This window comes from Meriones unguiculatus, chromosome 10 (assembly GCF_030254825.1).
Source record: "Meriones unguiculatus strain TT.TT164.6M chromosome 10, Bangor_MerUng_6.1, whole genome shotgun sequence".
Taxonomy (NCBI): Eukaryota; Metazoa; Chordata; class Mammalia; order Rodentia; family Muridae; genus Meriones; species Meriones unguiculatus.
Genome location: NC_083358.1, coordinates 23,060,185 through 23,079,185, shown reverse-complemented (window position 1 = coordinate 23,079,185; position 19,001 = coordinate 23,060,185). Strand labels below are relative to the sequence as shown.

At 43.7% G+C, this 19,001-nt stretch overlaps 1 protein-coding gene across 5 annotated transcripts; it reads left to right on the top strand.

Annotated features, from left to right (window-relative positions):
- The first annotated feature begins 8,831 nt into the window (after window positions 1-8,831).
- On the top strand, window positions 8,832-17,173 carry LOC110559756 (pyrethroid hydrolase Ces2e-like). Of its 5 annotated transcripts, none has more exons than XM_060392125.1 (13): window positions 8,832-9,001; window positions 9,503-9,707; window positions 10,182-10,281; window positions 11,443-11,576; window positions 11,658-11,916; window positions 12,623-12,721; window positions 13,017-13,157; window positions 13,279-13,356; window positions 13,589-13,733; window positions 14,139-14,276; window positions 14,667-14,739; window positions 15,178-15,383; window positions 16,730-17,173. In XM_060392125.1, exons 1-12 carry the CDS (start codon window positions 8,926-8,928, stop codon window positions 15,362-15,364), a joined length of 1,635 nt encoding a protein of 544 aa, XP_060248108.1. In that variant the 5' UTR covers window positions 8,832-8,925; the 3' UTR covers window positions 15,365-15,383; window positions 16,730-17,173. The 5 variants fall into 5 exon arrangements, with proteins under 5 accessions (XP_060248108.1, XP_021511036.1, XP_021511037.1 ...); XM_021655361.2 differs by lacking the exon at window positions 10,182-10,281 and adding an exon at window positions 10,647-10,785 and having other exon boundaries at window positions 8,834-9,001; XM_021655362.2 differs by lacking the exon at window positions 10,182-10,281 and adding an exon at window positions 10,647-10,785 and having other exon boundaries at window positions 8,834-9,001; window positions 15,178-15,403.
- Window positions 17,174-19,001: the final 1,828 nt, after the last annotated feature.

Genomic DNA, 19,001 nt, shown 5'->3' with positions numbered 1-19,001 from the left:
AGGGCCTCTTTGCCTTTTACAGTTCCCTGCTTTTTCTAGAACCCACATTCTGCTTGGTCCTCTAGCTCATTAATTTATTTTCTTAGCTGTATGCTTTCCCTAGTTTTTTTTTTTTTTGTGCTCCAATAAAACTATCTCTTCTGTATACCATTACAAAAATGGGCCAAACTGTGCTCAATCTACCTCTGTATTCTCATAAAACATTTTCTCTCTCTCACCAAGCTACTGATCCTTTGTGTCAGACTCTAAGACTGCCCTTGCCTCTGAACAATTTACCTTCCATCTCTTCCAAGTTATCACAGTCCCTCTTGGTTCATCCACTGCATTGAAGATCACCCATAGGCTAGCATGGGAGTGATAATTCTTTGCATTAATTACTACCCATTGCAAAAAGTTCTCATAATTAGCTAAAGTGCTTAGAAGAACTTGGGAATACAGGAGGCCTGGCCCCTGATACTTTCACAAAAACCCAAAGCCATTATTGAGCTCCTGCTGCACCACGCCTCTGTGATGTTTTCATTTCTGCAGATGCAGAGGGAACTGCACCAAAAGGATTTTTAGACTTTCAGTAGCTGCGTTATTTTTGAAAAGCTTTGTTATCAAATGATTAGTATGACTATCTTGGTAAATATGCATAAAACCATGATATATGTAAGCACCCTCACTTCAAGTTTGAGAATGTTTTCTTGTGGAAAAAATTTCTTCTTGCTCCTTTATGATAATCATTGCCTGGTCTCTGCTCCCTGGCAACCACTTGACTGCTTTCTGATGGAATATTTTGGAAACTGCATATAATCTGGAAGCATCAGAGCCCTAGCTGTCTTATGGGAAAGAATCATTTGTGACTGGCCCTGTCACTAAGTACAACGTCTCTGAGATTCAACTGGTGCTGTCCTTCGGTTAAGAGTGCCTTTCTGCATATACACACAACACATTAAAAAAAAACCCTCTTGCTTATTCTTTGAGAATTTCATACAAGTAAACAACATATTTTGATCATATTTACTCCTCAATTCTCCCTTCCCACTACTCTAGGAACCTTAACACATCCCCCACCTTCTTGTACTTCCAGCCCCTATTTTTGTAATGAACTGAATCCAATTAGTGCTGCCTTTGGAATATTGATTGATCTTATTGGTTTGAGCTTTCGAATATAACCACACCTGCAGTGAGTTCATGAGTACCATGGCCATGCCATGTTCAGAAGACAGATTTCATAGAACTCTTTCTCATTCTGTAGCTCTTACATTCTTTCTGCAACTTCTTCCACAATGTTCCCTTAGCTTTGGGATAGAGTGTTGACATAACTGTCCCATTTAGGACTGCGTACTCAGGAGTCACTTATTCCCAGCAAGATGCATTAACTGCTGACTACTGCACAGAGAAGCTTCTTTGGCCAAGGTTGAGAGCAGCTCTAATCCACGAGCACACACAGAAATGTTTAGCGAGCAGCTGACAACATGTTCATTTAGCAAGACAACAGCACTAGGTTCCTCCTTGCATCCGTGACTTCCCACACCTTGGTCTTTTGACAAAGTTTACAGTACCAGACATGAATTATCAGGTCTCAAATCCAATCCCCAAACAGCTGGTTACCCTTATAACCTCTGTGGCAGTATCGCACCAGTGGGTACAACTTGCCTGGGCGAGTTGATATTGTAGCCCACGGGGTTTGCTGCTGGGGAATACCACTGATGATTAACCTCCCACCCCCTGTGGGACTGCATAGTTCCTTCTCAGACCATGAAAGCTAGCCAGCAGAGAGGAAGTTTTCAGTTTAGTTGTAGCTTGATATCTCCATGCCCCGTAACCAAAGTCTGTTGTGTCTTCCCATCCAGTTGACACTTTACCCACTATCAGGTTTTTTTCTCTAATTCTAGTGAGCAATTGTGCTGTTTAATTTTTGCCAATTTATCACAAGCCTAGATGTACCAGGGAAGAGAGACTCAACTGAGGAATTGCCTTCATCAGATTGGCCTGTAGGCAAATCTTGGAGCATTTTCTTGATTAATGACTGATTTGGGCAGGTCCAGCTCACTGTGGGGGAGGTGCCATCCTGGGGCAGATGGTCCTGGATTGTATAAGAAACAAGGCCGAAGAAACCAGGATGAGCAAGCCAGCAAGCAGCTTTCCTCCATGGTTCTTACCTCTGTTCCTGTTGGAGTTCCTGTCCTGACTTCCCTCAACAATGGACTCTGATTCGGGAAATGTAACTCGAACGAACCTTTTCTTTCCCAGTTTGCTTTTGGTTGAGGTGTTTTATCACAGCACTAGAAACCAAACTAGGACAGAAATCAAGAGTAATGACAGTAGCATATGCTGTTGTTGGGATCTCTGAGCAATAATTCATAGGGAAGTATGGCCTGCTTGGCACTGCGATTTTCATTTAACAACCCTTGTGGGTACTTGAATGCAACAACACATTTTATCTGCTCTCTAGTTGATGTACATCTGAGTGACCCATTTTTGACTACTTTTAATTAAGCTCCTAAGAACTTTTTCAAATATGGGTTTTGTGATTGGTGCTTTCATCCCATAAGACTACAGACCTAGGACGAGTATATGTTTAACTTTTGAAGGAAATGCTAAACTGTCTTCTAAATGACTATACAATTTTACATCTTCTCCACCCTTGTATGAGTGTGCCAATGACTCCATGTCTTTACCAACATTTGGCCTTATGGGTCTTTAGTATGAGTGGGTGTGTGTTGTGGTATCTCATTGTATGTTTTTCTATGAAATTTGAGAATTTTTTTTCTCTCTCTCCTTCATCCCCTACTTTCTGCCTCTCACCACAGAAATATATTCAAGAGCCTTTTTCATTCCATCTTTTAAAAATAATTTTTATTTTTTTCACAGTTGTTATATATCCCGACTGAAGCCCCTTCTCTCAAATTCCCCCAGTCCCATCCTCCCTCTCTCTTCTCCCCATCCCCTTTCTCTAGTCCACTGAAAGGGGGAGTTCTCCATTATTGCCATTTGCCCATAGCTTGTTAAGTCAGGACTGCCTGGATCCTCTTCCTCCATGGCCTGGCAAGGCTGCATCATCATGAGAGAGTGATCAAAGAGCAGTCAACTGAGTTCATGATAGAGGCAGCCCCTGCTCCCCTCACTCAGAGATCCACATGGAGACTGAGCTGACAATCATCCACAAGTGAGCAGAGGGTCTAGGTCCTCTCCTTGCATGGTCCTTGGTTGATGCATTAGTCTTTGCAAGACCCCCCCCCCCGGCCTCAGATAATTTAGTTTTGTTGATCTCCTTGTAGGTCTCCTGTCCCCTCCATGTCCCTCTATTCCCACCCCTCTGTTCCTCTACATGACTCCCTGCGCTCTGCCCAAAGTTTGTTTTTTAGTCTCAGCATCTGCTTAGATCCCTGTTGGGTGAATCCTTTCAGAGGACCCTCTGTAGTAGGTTCTTATCCTGTTTCTTCTCATCCAATGCTTCTGGTGCCAGTTTTTAAAGCTTTTCTCATAATACTCATAGACTGTTTTAAGCTCATAAGTAGTAGGCTCAGTTTCAATGAAAACAAGTTTATTTTTAGTGTATATTCTTAGTAATGAATTATTGCTGCATAAACTGGAAACATACAACTTAAATAAACCCTAAAGCCCTCATTATTTGCACAGGACTAATACAGACGTTTCATTAATGACATTCATGTATATTAATTCCCTTAAGTAGAAATTTTATTTACATACTGGGACAGAGAAAATGTTGTCTATCATAAGGAGACTTTCATTACTCCTATACTTGCTTTTCATTAGTTATATGCTTGCTCTTACTATTTATTCTGTTTTCCTGCTAGTATCCACTTTACTTTAAGAGAATTGAGTCTCTGCCAATAAAGACACTCCCAGAAGAAAGACATTGCCTATTTGTCTATCCTTCCTTCCTCTTTCCATCTGAGAATCCTGAGGCATTTAAGGTCTTCTTCCACCTGTCCTTAGCTGCTGTGTTTTTAGCTGATGATAGTCTTAATTAATTTGCAACTGCCGGGCGGAGGTGGAACAGCAACAGAAATGAACCAATGAATTCCAGTTGGGCAGGCAGTCTTCCTGGATGTTGTTCTTCTCTACCATCCTCCTGCCTAATTTCTTATAAGATACTTCTCAATGTTGAAGTCTCAAAGATGATGCTTTATATGGTTTTGCACTTATTTTTACTGACACACACACACACACACCTCCGCTTAGCATAAGTCATCTGGAGTTGATTCCTCTCAGAAAGAGCTCTAATGCTTGAAATCTCCTTACATGTCATATATATACAGAAAAACTTTACTCAACAACGTATTTATTTTATTTCAATTTAAAAATTATTACCAATCTATGTAGAAGACTTGCAGTATTTTCTTTATAATTCTACTTCTTTATTATTTTCAAGTTTCTATTTCAAGATATTTATTAGTGAATAAGCTTAATAATAGTACACTTTGTCATAACTTGAAAATTTTACATATACATACATGTTCATTCTTTTTTCTCATTTTTTTTTCACCACAAAAGCTAGGTTTAAAAGACAACAAGTTGTCTCTTTCTTGTTTTGCAAATAGAGTACTTTCTGGTGAAAATAAGTCTTTTTTAAAAGTAGTTATTCTTGTAAATATTATTATTTTTGTTTGTTTTCAATACATCCTGACTGCAATTTTCCCTCCTTCCACTCCTCCCAGTCCCCATTCAAACTCCTCCCAGTGCCCCTCCTCTCTTCCCAAGATCCACCCCTCCTCCATTTCTCTTCAGAAAAGAGCAGACCTCTTAGGGATATCCACTACATATAGTGTAACACATAAGACTAGGTACAACTCCTCATATCAAGGCTGGGTGAGGGAACTCAGTGGGAAGAACATGGTCTCAAGAACAGACTAAAGAGTCAGAGACACCTCCACTCCAGTTGTGGTGGTACATGCCTTTAATCCCAGCACTCAGGTGACAGAGACAGACAGATTTCTAAATTCAAGCCCAGCCGCATCTACAGAGCAATAATAAGTCACTTTTAAGTGTGGATAATAAATGTCCATGAACCCACATCCAACTTAAAACCTGGAATTTGGTCTATTTATTCAGCATGATAGTTTCCATTCAGTAGATTTGATCAGACAATAAAAAAGTATGAGTGTAACTGGTAGATAGAAAAACAAAGGCTTGTATGTTGAAGGACTGATTATAATCCCGTGACTTTGTTGAGGTAGTATGGTCATGAGGATCTGGTTCCAGCTAATTCATCCATTGGTGAATCACACCTTAAAAAGGAGATGGAGCCACACCTTCTCCCTCCATGCTGGTTTGCTGCTATTACTATGATCAGGCCACAGGCTTTGGAAGGGAACAGGAGAATGGTTAAAATGCAACATCGCATCCATTTATTTTGTTGTTGAAAGACATAAAGCAGCTCTGCAGAGCTGTATAATTTTTGACCTGGATAAGTTTTTAAACACAACATGCTGTTGATGTCTTTGCTTTTACACTGTAGTGAGCTCTAGAGCCAAAAGAGGAGTCTCTCTCCAGCTTTCTTTCCTGTTCTTTTTTAAATTTTAATTTTATTTTTACTAATTACAGTTTATTCACTTTGTATCCCAGCTGTAGCCTTCGCCCCCAGCCCCTCCTATCCCCACTCCTCCCTCTTCTTCTCCTATGACCCTCCCCCAGTCCAGTGATGGCGGGGTTGTCCTCCTCCCCTTCCATCTGACCCTAGTCTATCAGGTCTCATTAGGACTGGCCTCTTAGTCTTCCTCTTTGGACTGTTAAGACTGCTCCCCCTTCAGGTGGAGGTGATCAAAGAGCCAGCCCATGAATTCATGTCAGAGATGGCCTCTGTTCCTACTATTGTTTTGGACACTGAGCTGCCATGGGCTTCATCTGAGCAGAGGTTCTAGGTTATCTCCATGAATAGTCCTTGGTTAGAGTATCAGTCTCAGAAAAGACCCTGTGCCCAGATTTTTTGGTTCTGTTGATTTCTTTGTGGGGCTCCTGTTTCTTCTAGGTCTTTCTATCTCCCCCTTCTTTCATAAGATTCTCTGCACTCTGCCCAAAGTTTGGTTGTGAGTCTTAGCATATGTTTTGATACCCTGCTGGGTAGAGTCTTTCAGAGGCCTTCTGTTATGGGCTCCTGTCTTGTTCCCTGTTTTCTCCCTCTTCCAATGTCCATCTCGTTTGCCTTTCTGAATGAAGATTGAGCATCTTACCCAGGGTCCTCCTTCTTGATAGCTTCTTTAGGTGTACAGATTTTAGAATGATTATCCTATGTTATATGTCTAATATCCACTTATTAGTGAGTATATACCATGTGAGTCTTTCTGCTTCTGGGATACCTCACTCAGGATGATTTTTTTCTAGATCCCACCATTTGCTTGCATATTTCATGATTTCTTTGTTTTTAATTGCTGAGTAGTATTCCATTGTGTAAATGTACCACAATTTCTGTATCCATTCCTCAACTGAGGGATGTCTGGGTTGTTTCCAGCTTCTGGCTATTACAAATAAAACTGCTATGAACATGGTTGAGCAAATGTCCTTGTTGTATATTCGTGCATCTTTTAGATATATGCCTAGGAGTGGTATAGCTGGATCCTGAGATAGCATTATTTCAAATTGTCTGAGAAAGCACCATATTGATTTCCAAAGTGGTTGTACAAGTTTACATTCCCACCAGCAATGGAATAGGGTTCCTTTTTCTTCACATCCTCTCCAGCATGTGTTGTCACTTGAGTTTTTTATTTTAGCCATTCTGATAGGTGTAAGGTGGAATCTCAGGGTCGTTTTGATTTGCATTTCCCTGAAGACTAAGGATATTGAGCATTTCTTTAATCTTTCCCGTTCTTAAACTCTGTTTATCTAAATAACAGAGGTGTAAAACTTAAAGGCCAGATATTACTAGAAATTTTATGGACTTTGCTATCACTAGCACAAAAGCCGTTTAATGATGGTATAGTAAATGGCAGAGAGCATGAACTTTACTACAGCTGAACTGCAAAAAAAAAAAAAAAAAAGTCTTAGGTTAAGAAGTACCAGAATATCTAAGAAATACTGTGAAGCTGGTCTATTGACTCCAAGATTAGATCCCTGGTTAGGGAATTTATAATAGAGATAACATCTGCCAGAAATGGGATCATGGACTGGGCAAGGGTGGAGGGGCTACAGTGAAATGAAAGCAAACCTTTACGATTAGAAGAGGCAAGAAGCCATGTTTGTGCTATGCTAGGGGAAACAGAAATGCACCATGAAGGAAGTTTTGCAGTGTGAGGCTGTGGGTGCCCAAGTCTATCGACCAATTCTGAGATGGCAGTACAGACCGATACCAGTCCCTACACCACATTTTCCAAGAGGGTAGGCTGAGCCCCTGGGAACTCCTGATCCTGCGTTCTTTAACGTACCCTTCCAGGGTTCTCTGCGATTTTGAAACTCTTATTTATAGATGTGTGTCCAGCTTTATCACAGGCTCTGAAAGCCCAGACCATTCTTGATCATCAAGTGTGGCCTGGGAAGATTGCCCAGTGGGTAAGGAAGCTTCTCGCTGAGCCTGAAAAACAACCCGAGTTTAATCTCCAGGACCCACATGGTAGAAATGGAGAACTGACTCCTTCAAGTTTTCCCTTTACTTCCGCATATGTGCCATGAGTGCCCATATGTACACGTGCAAGCACACGCAGGTTCATATGCACACACATGCAATGATAAATGTGAAAAATTAAACAATATTTTAAAAGTAGACAGATGACTGAAGTTTTCTCAGAAGGATTTGGCACAGTACAGAGGTGGTATAACATAGGATATGAGGACTTAAGTGCAGAATTGCAGTGTTTCAGTGAAACTGACATGACCTAACTGGGGTAGGGGGTATATGTAGATCCTAAGATCACCATAAGGAACAAGGGACCCTGAAGGTGGACTCACTACTCTGAGCCTTGACAGAGCAGAGGAGTCTTGAGGTTAAAGGTCGCACTCAGAGCTCCTGCCCTTGCACTCCTCTCCGTCGGTGGCATCTTGAGTGTGTATTCACGGGGCGGGGGGGGGTGGCTTCTCCTGTTACAGCATTCTGCTTCACTCTACTGTCTGCACTGCGTTGATGCTGACGAGTATAAAGACAGGGGCCACGGTGACTTCATGTTTGAGGACAGGGCTCTTGGTATCCCGGAGGGGCTTTAGAAGCCACTCCATGTGTCTTAGTTAAGGTCACTCTTGCTGCGCTGAGGAGGAAAGGGTTTATTTTGCTCACATTTCCATATGACAATTTATCATTAAAAGCAGCAAGGGCAGAAGGATAGACAGAGCCGGAGGGGTCAAGGACACCACAAGAAGACCTACAGAGACAACTAGCCTGGCCCATGGGGGCTCCCAGAGACTGAATCACCCAAAGAACATGCCTGGACTGGGTCTAGCCCCCTTACATGTATGTAGCAGATGTGCAGTGTGTTCTACATATGGGTCCCCTAACAGTGGAAGTAGGAGTTTTCTCTCTCTCTGTTGCCTGTCACTAGATCCTTTCCCCCTAGCTGGGCTGTCTTATCAGGCGCCAGTGGAAGAAGATGTGCTTATTCTTGTTTCGAGTTGAGGTGCCAGGGTGGTTTGATACCCCTTCTCCAGGAAGAGGAAGGAGAGGGAGTAATGGAGGGGGGGAAGGGGGCCTGAGGGTGGATCTGGGAGGAGAGGAGGAAGAGGACTAGGATCAGTCTGTGAAGTGATTAAATAAATCTTTCTAGAGGGCCAAAGAAAGAACAGAAACTGCAGAGGTGGTTTTGCTCTGCCTGCTGGCCATTAGTTTCTGTCATTTTGGACTAGTTAGTGCAGTAAGAACTTTGCTCCACCCAGTAAAACTCCTGCCCATATCCCACTAGGTCAAATTCCTGCCTGGGCAAGGCTCACCTGTTTTGTTCCTGTTGTTGAAACTCTGTTGTTGTAAAAGCACAGGCTCACGTCTAGAAGCTGGCCATGCCACTCGATCGACTTCCTGAATGGCTGAATGCTGTGGTCTGTGGATTCCTGCTTCTCTTCTGCCACGTGCAGGGTGAGACTCTCTTAGTGGGAAATGGGGAGCAGGGTCAGAGCTGTGCAGTTTTGCTGAGTCAGAGGCTGAGCTTGTGGGAGGAAGGCAGCAGGGAGGGATGAGATGACAGGGTGGAGATGGCAGATGGAAGTGTGGAAAACACATGCCTTCCAGTACCCCCACCGAAGAGGCTCTGAAGAGTCCGGGGCATGCAGGTCCGGAGGAAGAGTGTAGGAGGAATAGTTCCCTCCTGAGGGCTCATGTGGCTGTATTCGCTACTGACCTTGGAGGATAGTGACAATGTAACACTTTTGTGCTACTGTGCTCTGTGTTTGTCACCTCATTGGTAAACACTCAGAGGCTTGTACTGGCACCTTCAAAAAGACCCTGGGAAGGTCCCTGGCTGTGAGAGACAGGGAAACTCCCACTCCTACATCCCACTGAGAGACCACCCACTCTGGTAACAGGGTAGTGACCCCTGCTTGGACAGAACCAATCCTGATGGTATCTCTCCACCCACAGGCCAGGACTCAGCCAGCCCCATCAGGAACACACACACGGGCCAGGTGAGAGGAAGCCTTGTCCATGTGAAAGACACTGAGGTTGGTGTCCACACCTTCCTGGGAATCCCCTTTGCCAAACCACCTGTAGGACCACTTCGTTTTGCACCTCCTGAGGCTGCTCAACCATGGAGTGGTGTGAGAGATGGGACCTCCCATCCTGCCATGTAAGTTCTGGGGCCCAAAGGAGTTTAGGTCTGAGCTCTGTGCCACACTGTAATATTTCCTCCATCTGAGCTCCATAGCAGTTTTCTCTATGTATTTGGGAATCTTCAGTGAATTTGTACTAAGGTCTAGAGTTGGTCAGAGCTTGTCACCACAGGTAATTAGCTCCAGCACTGCAGAGAGAAGCAAAGACAAAACTGTTGTCAAATTCAGATTAGGCCAAGGGTTTGGTGTCAAGGTTGGGTGCATTTCCACCAGGAGTCTCTCTGTCCAGAAGAATACACTTCAGGTCCCCAAGGAGGGCAGAAGTAATGGGGACTTGCCAATCCCAAACTTTAAGGGAGCTGGTCACACCATCTTTGTAATCAGAAATGAAGGGTAAAGAATGCATGCATTCCTGCGCATGCTCAGCTCACTTTCTTCACTCTCGGTGGTGAAGCTCATTTTCATTGAGTGGTGCCTCTTGCAATGAACAGGTCCTCTCACCGTAATTCACATCATCAAGAAAATCCATCACAGTCAATGCCTACAGGTCAACCTGAGCTAGACAACCCCTCATTGAGACCCCTGCCCCAGGTAATTCTACAAGGTGTGGAGTCAGTGATCAAAACTAACCATCACCCCAGGCCTTTAAGAGTACAGAGGGAGTGGTGAATGTCAACACAGATACCCACTCATTTCCATGGAGACCCCTAGAAGTCTCTCCATCCCAGACTCAGAAATACTAACATGTATGTCCCTCCCGACTGGAAACATCCCTGGAAGTTCAGCTCTATCACAGTTTCCACAAACCCTGTGGCCTATAACTTGTTAGACAGGGGCTTTGGAGGAGGATCCCATCTTAGCAGGGCCCTATGAGGAGCAACAACTGAAGTGGCCAAGAGAAAATCCAGAGCAAGGGATGGTTTTCACCCAGGGCATGTCTCTGTCATTGCCACCAGGTGTCTACAAGACGTTGGCAAACTGAATTCAGAAAAGCTGAAGATTAAGATGCACACTGCTTCTGTCCCTATGTCTGAGGACTGTCTGTACCTCAGCATCTATACACCAGCCCACGCCCATGAGGGCTCCAACCTACCTGTGAGTTAAAGCCATGGTCAACCAGGTGGAGGGGAGAGGATTTCTTTCTCAGGCAGACTGGAAAGGAAAAAATAAACTGAGCCTCATCAATGTGCTGTGTGTGCAGATGAGAGAGTTACCCTCTAGGTCCAGGAAGGGCTTTTCAGACAGAGTGGGTAGCTGAATCTTTGGTGCATAGAGAGCATAGAGAATTTGTGTTCTGAGCTGTCATAGGCTGTGGCTCTTGGATTCATTCAAGACTCATTCTGCCAACTTGAACCCTGCAGACCCATTCAGGCACTCAAGGGCGGAACATCAAGGGCACTCAAATTTCTAGTTTCGGAATATCTCTTTCACCAATGAGATTTGATGATCCTTTTGGATATTAACCAGGAGTGACATTCATTCATGAAGACACCTCTTTTTGTTCCCTCTTTGAAGATTCTGAGAATAATGGTGACATTACTTTGGATCTAGAGCTACAAATCCATGATAAGATTCCTCCATGAGGAGAGAGGGGCTGGAAAAATGCTGATTGGAGTAGAATAGTCCTTTTGTGACCCAGGTTCTGGATTCTGTGTATATGTGTACCTTCTCAGACAGAGTTGGTTAGCTAATGGGCAGTCTATTGAGCTTGGGATGGCAAGGAGTCTTCTGCATCTCTCTTTATTTCTCCAGGTGATGGTGTGGATCCATGGTGGTGGGCTACTTTGGGGCATGGCTTCCACGTATGATGGATCCACGCTGGCAGCCATAGAGGATGTGGTGGTGGTCACTATCCAGTACCGCCTGGGTGTCCTGGGCTTCTTCAGGTGAGCCAGGGAATGGACAGGGCAATGAGGGCTGGGCAGAAATAGGACAGCTCTGTGAATCCTGTTCCTACCTTTTCTCAGCACTGGAGACCAGCACGCCAGAGGCAACTGGGGCTACCTGGACCAAGTGGCCGCCCTTCGCTGGGTCCAGCAGAACATCGCCCACTTTGGAGGCAACCCTGACAGGGTCACTATATTTGGCGAGTCAGCAGGTGGCACAAGTGTGTCTTCACATGTTGTGTCCCCCATGTCCCAAGGACTCTTCCATGGAGCCATCATGGAGAGTGGGGTGGCCCTGCTGCCTGACCTTATCTCTAACACCTCTGAGGTGGTTTACAAAGTGAGTGCCCTCAACCAAACCAACCCTGAGCCTGGCAGCACAGCCTTCACACACTAGAACTCTGGAATTCTTTTCAGTGGAAATAAAACAAGAACCATAGGACATAGCTTCTTCCCATTAGTTTCTGAGAAGCTGAGAGGTTGGAATCCACTCCTGTCTGCTTTATTCATATTGAGTATGATATGGCCAGCAAGGATGTACTCAGTGGCTTCCATTATTGGCAAAAACAAATACGCATGGGTTGGAGAGATGGATCAATGGGTAAAACTGCTCACTATGTGAAAGTGCTGACCTGAGTTCAAATACTCCGAACTCATGAAAAGTTTTATATGTATTTATAATCCCTGTGGTCCTATGCCTTGATGAAAAGCAGAGACCAGGAGAATTCCCAGAGTGTGCCAGGTCAAGCATCCTGGTGTAGGCTGTTGCAAACCAAGAGACATTGTCTCAAGCAAGGTGTGGAAGGTGGACAGATTGTGGTAGGTTCATGTCCACACTCACACATGAACACACAAATATACATATGGTATTGTGTGGGTAGAATGCTCTTTCTATCATCTTGGAACAACAGAAATGTAGTAACAATTTCATACTTACTCCAGTCCACATACAGCACACAAAAGGATGTGATATGGCATCTAGTTGGGATTGGGAAAAACTTCTCTCTGCCTTGAAGGATGAGAGCTCCTGCCTGGTTCCTTTACAGATGGTGGCCAACATGTCTGGCTGTGAGCCTGTGGAGTCAAAGGCCTTGATGCGCTGCTTACGAGACAAGAGTGAAGAGGAGATTCTGGCTATTAACAATGTGGGAAGAATTATGTGGCTCAGTGGATGGGAAAGAAGAGAGTGTGGGACAGCCAGATTACACTATTCTAAACAAATTACTCCACCTTTACACCTTTGTGTCTTTTTAGTTCTGGGTGTAAAATTAACAGCAAGATAGGCTAATCTAGGTGTAGCCTATCATCTAGGGTTGGGGTGGGAGGAGGATAAGCATCTTGAGATAAAATTAGAAAATTAGAAAAATGGTGTGGATAGCTCAGTAGTCACCAGAATATCTATGGGAGTGAATTTCAGTGTTGTCCTTTAATACCTCACAGGCCTTCTGGAGCACCCCTGCTGTGGTGGATGGAGTGTTCTTACCCAGGCACCCCTTGGAGTTGTTGGCCTCTGCGAATTTTCACCCTGTTCCCAGCATCATTGGAATCAACAGTGATGAGTATGGTTGGCTCATTCCCATGGTGAGGCTCAGTTCCAATCTCTGGGAAGACTGGCGGCTCATGTGGTGGATGGCAGGAACTAGGAGTTTTGTAGAGTCAGGTCCAGTCTATCCTACACTTATGATGGCCCTCCATATCCCAGTTACACTCTGATCCCACCAAGAAGGAAATGAGCAGAGAGACCATGCAGGCTGTTCTGAAGAGCACAACAGCACAGATGGTGAGATTTTATTGGTTCTTCCCCAATAAAGAGGGTTGTCCACTTGCCCTTCCCAGATAACCCCTGAAACAAAGGTTGTTGAATGTGTATGTTTCTGGGTAGGCACATGTCAGAGCTTGTATCTATTCTTCTACAGATCTATCTCATCCAGGGCTCCATCTCTCTATCCCAAGACTTGTTCCCCTACCCAATGGTCTGTCTAATGTTGATCTTTCTGATGTTTTTGGTATAGATGCTGCCTCCTGAGTGTAGTGATCTGTTGATGGAAGAGTACATGGGAGATGCTGAGGACCCTCAGACTCTCCAAATACAGTTCCATGAGATGATGGGGGATTTGATATTCGTGATTCCTGCACTCCAAGTAGCACACTTTCAACGTGAGTACATTTTTAACCAGGGCAAGGGGGAGGCACTGAATTGTGGGTTCCAGGTGAGCTCTGTTCTGTCTAGGCCTGATTCATGTCTTGATCAAGTCTTCAATACCAGGCACCTAAGGACCCTTACCTCAGTGAATTCTTATGTCTAGTGTAAGACAGTGGGATTTTAACTATGCATGTGTGAGGAAACCTGTTACTGCTACTCACTGAATTGCCTAAACACCTTGGGAAGGCTGGGCTCACTGTTAGCTAAGGATTTTCCCAACGACGGTGTTCTAGCCTGGAGCTCGTAACTCAAATGACATAATTCCAGATAATTTTATGCCAAGGTTTCTTTACATAAAAGATGAGGCAGGACGGTTCCAGGTAAAGAGTCACTATGTCACAGTGTGTCCTTATTACCAGGTTCCCATGCTCCTGTCTATTTTTATGAGTTCCAACATCAGTCCAGCTTCTTCAAGGATATCAGGCCGCCTCATGTGAAGGCTGACCATGGCGATGAGATTCTTTATGTGATTGGATCCCTTTTATGGGACATCAAATGTGAGTCTTCTTTACTGTCCACAAACTTTAAACCCCCTTAGAAGAGTCCCTGAAAGAAGTGTAAGTTCTCAGTCCAGCCAAGAGTCCCAGTCCCAGTCCTCTGGGAGAAGACAGGATCAAGTACACACGTAGATCACAATGCTATCCTGGAGTTAGAATCTGGACCCCTCCCAGTCTAACCTATACGAGAAGGAATGAGGGCACACTGCAGCAGAAATGAACCTTGGAGAATTGAATTAGAGGCATGGCTGGATCGTGGATCCTGGATGGTGATGGGAAGAGGGACTCAGACTTAGAGCTCAGGGTCAGGCTACAGTTGAGATGGTGGGTGTCAACTTGGATGGAAAGCTGAAGCAGGTCACTAAGACCTTACTTTCCTCCTGACTACAGTTGAACTAACGGAGGAGGAGAAGCTGCTAAGCAGGAAGATGATGAAGTACTGGGCCAACTTTGCACGGAACGGGTGAGAGGATGCCCCTCCCTCAATACCCTTAAGGCTGAGTCCCCATCCAGGTCTTCTTTTGTTTGCGGTGGCCTCGTTACCATGCATGTGTCCTTCATTACAGGATAGTCTTTCCTACATACGGGGCAAACGTAGATAAACATTTTATATATGTCGGTTACTGTTCATCTCATAGTGCCCTGAGGGTTAGACCATAGTTTATAGATCTTTAGAGCTTGCTTCTGACAGGGAGACACAAAACAGGCCAGGTAACTTTTCCCTACATGGAGCAGGCACTAATGAGTGACATCTACATCTTTATATCAGGACATCTGTTCTGACCCAAATCAGTCTTCTTAACCCTCTAGTCTGCTTCAGCCACTGCCCTGACCCAAATCAGAGGATCAGGCTTTGTACCTGAGTGACCTCACCCTTCCCTGCTATGTGGCATGTTCACAGGAACCCCAACAGTGAGGATCTAACTTATTGGCCCGCGATGGACCATGAAGAACAGTACCTGCAGCTGGACATCCAGCCTGCGGTGGGACGAGCCCTGAAGGCCAGAAGGCTGAAGTTCTGGACCAAGACTCTGCCCCAGAAGATCCAAGAGCTAAAAGGGGCTCAGGAAAAGCGCGTAGAGCTGTAATGTCTAGTTGTTAGTAAAGGTGTGTGGACTTGAGTAAAGGTAAGGTCAGTCTAAGGTTCCTAAATACCACCAAGAAGCCTGAGTTCCAAACCTCTACACTTTCCCAGAAACCAACATGCATGCAACAGTTTACTCAAACTGCTAGGCCATATTGTTATGAATGCTCTCATAACATTATGGAGGTGTGAGCCTCAAAATGCCCCATGTCCTTTCACTCTTCACCTGACCAGGGGTTCTTATTTCCTTCTCTCTTTTTCTTTAAGCTTAGACCCTCTTCTAATGAATCAGCCATTTTAGGGACTGTTGACTCCATTCAATGGGCCATGCAAAATTTCATGTCCTCTCTTAGCAAGTTCATGTTTTCTAATATTTGCAAGTGGCCAATAAAAAAGCTAGTTATCTAGAGTTCCAAATTTAGGCTGCTGTTCCAAATAGATTCTAAACTTCAAGTTGGGTTCTCTGACAGATATTTTGGCCTTAGATATCTATAGGGTGAGATAGGAGGATTGCATTAGCCCAAGAGGTCCAGCTGGACATCCAGCCTGCTGTGGGATGAACCATGAAGGCCCACAGCCTGAAGTCTAGGGTGAACAATATAGCATAATCTTCATCTCTAAAATAAAAAGTTATAAGTAACAGATATATGTTGTTTCTAGGTTACCTAACTTATTATATATACACATAATGTTTTGTAGGCCAAGAAATATAAGGTCAAGATGCCATCAGATTTTCTGTGAGTCAAGAGTTGAATATTTGCCTAATAACCACACCTAATGTACTCTCTAGATCAGTGGTTCTCAATCATCCCAATCCTGCAATCCTATAATACAGCTCATCATATTGTGGTGGCTCCAAACCATAAAATTATTTTTGTTGTTACTTAATAACTGTAATTTTGCTACTTCTATGGATCATAATGTAGGTATATCATTTGCAAGATGGTCTTCACAATCCTCATGAAAGGGTCCTTCCACCACCAAAGGCATCATGTCCCACAGCTCTAAATAAATGCACAAACAATGGCACTCTGGATTTTCTAAGGATATCAACTCTAAATACCATCACATTAAAGATTAGGTTTCAGAAAAGTAATTTGAGGTGTATAAGCTTTTAGACAATAGCTATCAGAGTTCTCTGGCACCGACAACTGAAGATGTCAACTACTCAAAGAATATCTGTATGTATTGGCCTTGAATATGAAATCTCATCTATTTCTTTCCAAATGGTGATTGGTCCATTTTTGTGGGAAGCAGAACTGGTTATGTTCCAAGGCTCATCAAGCTGAACAAGTAGTTAGGGCAGTGGTCAACAGGTCTGGGTGGGTTTCTCAGTGGTCTATCTTCTGATGTTTGTTCTTGTTCCTAGGTTTCTGCAGACCCTGAGTCCACACTTGCATGAGTATGTCACATCTGTGAAGATGCTTGGCTGTGACAAATATCTTGGAATCAGATGAGAAAGATAAGAGGTTCAGGCATCTCTACCAGAAGAGATTTCTGTCCCTGGCTCCCTCAGTGCTTCTTTGACCCCAAAATTCCATCATGTCTCACACAGTTTTACTTTGCTGTAGTTTGGTTTGGGAAGACTAGCTCTTTCATATCATATAAAAAGAAGCATTTGTGACTAGTTGTATTCCTGACTTTTATACATTCCCTGTGAAAACTCCTGACCCCTTGAGCAACCCCTACTCTTTGATCTTCTACTTGATTAATTTTTATTCTCACCATACTACTGTTCTTAAGGTTTTCAAGCCCCACTAATACAGCATTGTTTGTATTTTGTGTTCTTTATAAATATGCCAAATTATGCTCAGTCTGCCTTTGTATTCTACCAAATCCGTGTGATGCAGGCTAGCTCTCTGACCCAAAAATTGTAGCTTGTATTTTCACTGAGCTGAACTCTTAATATCCCACTGGAATTTTCAATATAGAAATGTGGTTCATACATAATTTCAAAACATAGCACCTACAGGTTCCCATGTTAGTCACTGAATTTGAAAACAACTGAGTGTCTCTACCCATTATATTTATAGACTATGTATTATGATTAGCAAATCCATTCATCTGTTTCTGTCTCAAAGTGGTAGGTGGCATAATCTTTTATGTGAAGCAGGTCTGGGTATGTCTATTAGCCCATTTCAAAGGGGCCAAATTGTGCCTAAACTGCCTGTGTTCCACCAAAACATTTGCTCCCTATCATTAAGATACAGGCTTTTTGTCTGAGGGATCCTGAGACTCCCAAATATCCTTGCCTCTGATCATCTTGTCCCAGAGGACAAGTTTTCTTAGGTTTGCAGAATCTTTTTACGCACTGCATTGAAACCAACCACAGGACAACAATGACTGTTGGGCCAAGTCCATCCTGGACACCATGGGGGCCTAGAAGGTTAACCTCCAGAAGGGCTGGTCCCAGACCCCTCCACTGGGGCCATAACTCATTTGAACTCCTCATGTCGGTGTAACTCTGTGGTTTCCATTTGTGCCAGCAGCAAGGACACTTCATCAAAGGGGTTCACAGGACACCTTTTTCCCATCTTTGGGAAGTTTTATAATTATTTGTGTGCAAGCAAACTCACCCATTTACCTACCTAGCTTACTGAATTTGAGAAAATGTGAGATGTGCAACCAGCCACACTTTAAGCAGAGAGTGCTTTCTTTACTCAAGAAAGTTCCTTAACTGTTATTCCAAATCCTGCTCCCTGGCATCCACCTGACAGCTTTCTGGTGCTGTGGTTTGGAAGCTGCATGCAATTTGGCAATATTAGAGCCCCATCTCTCAGTTAGCACAGAAGTCATCCGTGACTGCCACTAAGACAGTGTGTTTGAGATTCAAGTGGGTCTTTCCCTTGACTGCAAGTTTCACTGCATAGACAAAGAGCACACACTTTGTGCACTCAATACTCGATACATCAGCATTGCCATGTTGGAAACATGGATGAACATGTCTGTGACTTTCGATGATGTCAGAATTGATTGACTAACAAAAAAATCCACAAGGTATGGTGGCACCAATTTATCACGTGGTCTTCCTTCTCATTAGGAAACAGGGTCTTTTATGGCACTATTACTGCTTAGATCATATTATGTCAAAATGCATCTACATTTCTGTCTGTCTGTGTCACTATATATATTTGCCTTTTTAAAATTTATTCTCTCATATATTAAACCCTGATGACAGTTTTACTATATACATTTATAGTGAAATGGCTAATGAAAGGATTAATGAAGCCTTAGTAAAGTAATCAAGCATAGCCACACTTACAACTACTTTATTAGGTTCTTTTTACTACTTCCCTTCTCCACCCTTCCAACCCCCCCCAACACTAAGTAGGAGAGAAAAAGGCTACAGAGGAAAGGGGGTATAGATCTCATTAGACTACTTCTGGCTGATTAAGGGCGTCAAGTTCTTTGGGGCAAGTTTGATCTTTGTCATCAGGTTATCTTTAAGCAGTAACCAGCAATCCAGCAAACAGCAACAGCAGCAGCCTCTGTGCCTCTTGGGGCTCTGGCATTTATATACTCCCTGAAGAGTCCCCAGAATTCCAAATGTGACACAAATACAGAACTTATCTAGATGCAGCTGGTGAAATCACACCGCTGCCAGAGCATGAGACAAATCATAGTTAGCTACTATGGACAAT

What these genes read in the sequence shown, in the direction of transcription:
- LOC110559756 (XM_021655361.2), top strand. Translation starts at nt 8,926, where the DNA reads ATGCCACTCGATCGACTTCCTGAATGGCTGAATGCTGTGGTCTGTGGA. An exon ending in GGGACCTCCCATCCTGCCAT is followed by an intron (nt 9,708 to 10,646) that starts GTAAGTTCTGGG and finishes CATTGCCACCAG; the next exon opens with GTGTCTACAAGACGTTGGCA. An exon ending in AGATTCTGGCTATTAACAAT is followed by an intron (nt 12,722 to 13,016) that starts GTGGGAAGAATT and finishes AATACCTCACAG; the next exon opens with GCCTTCTGGAGCACCCCTGC.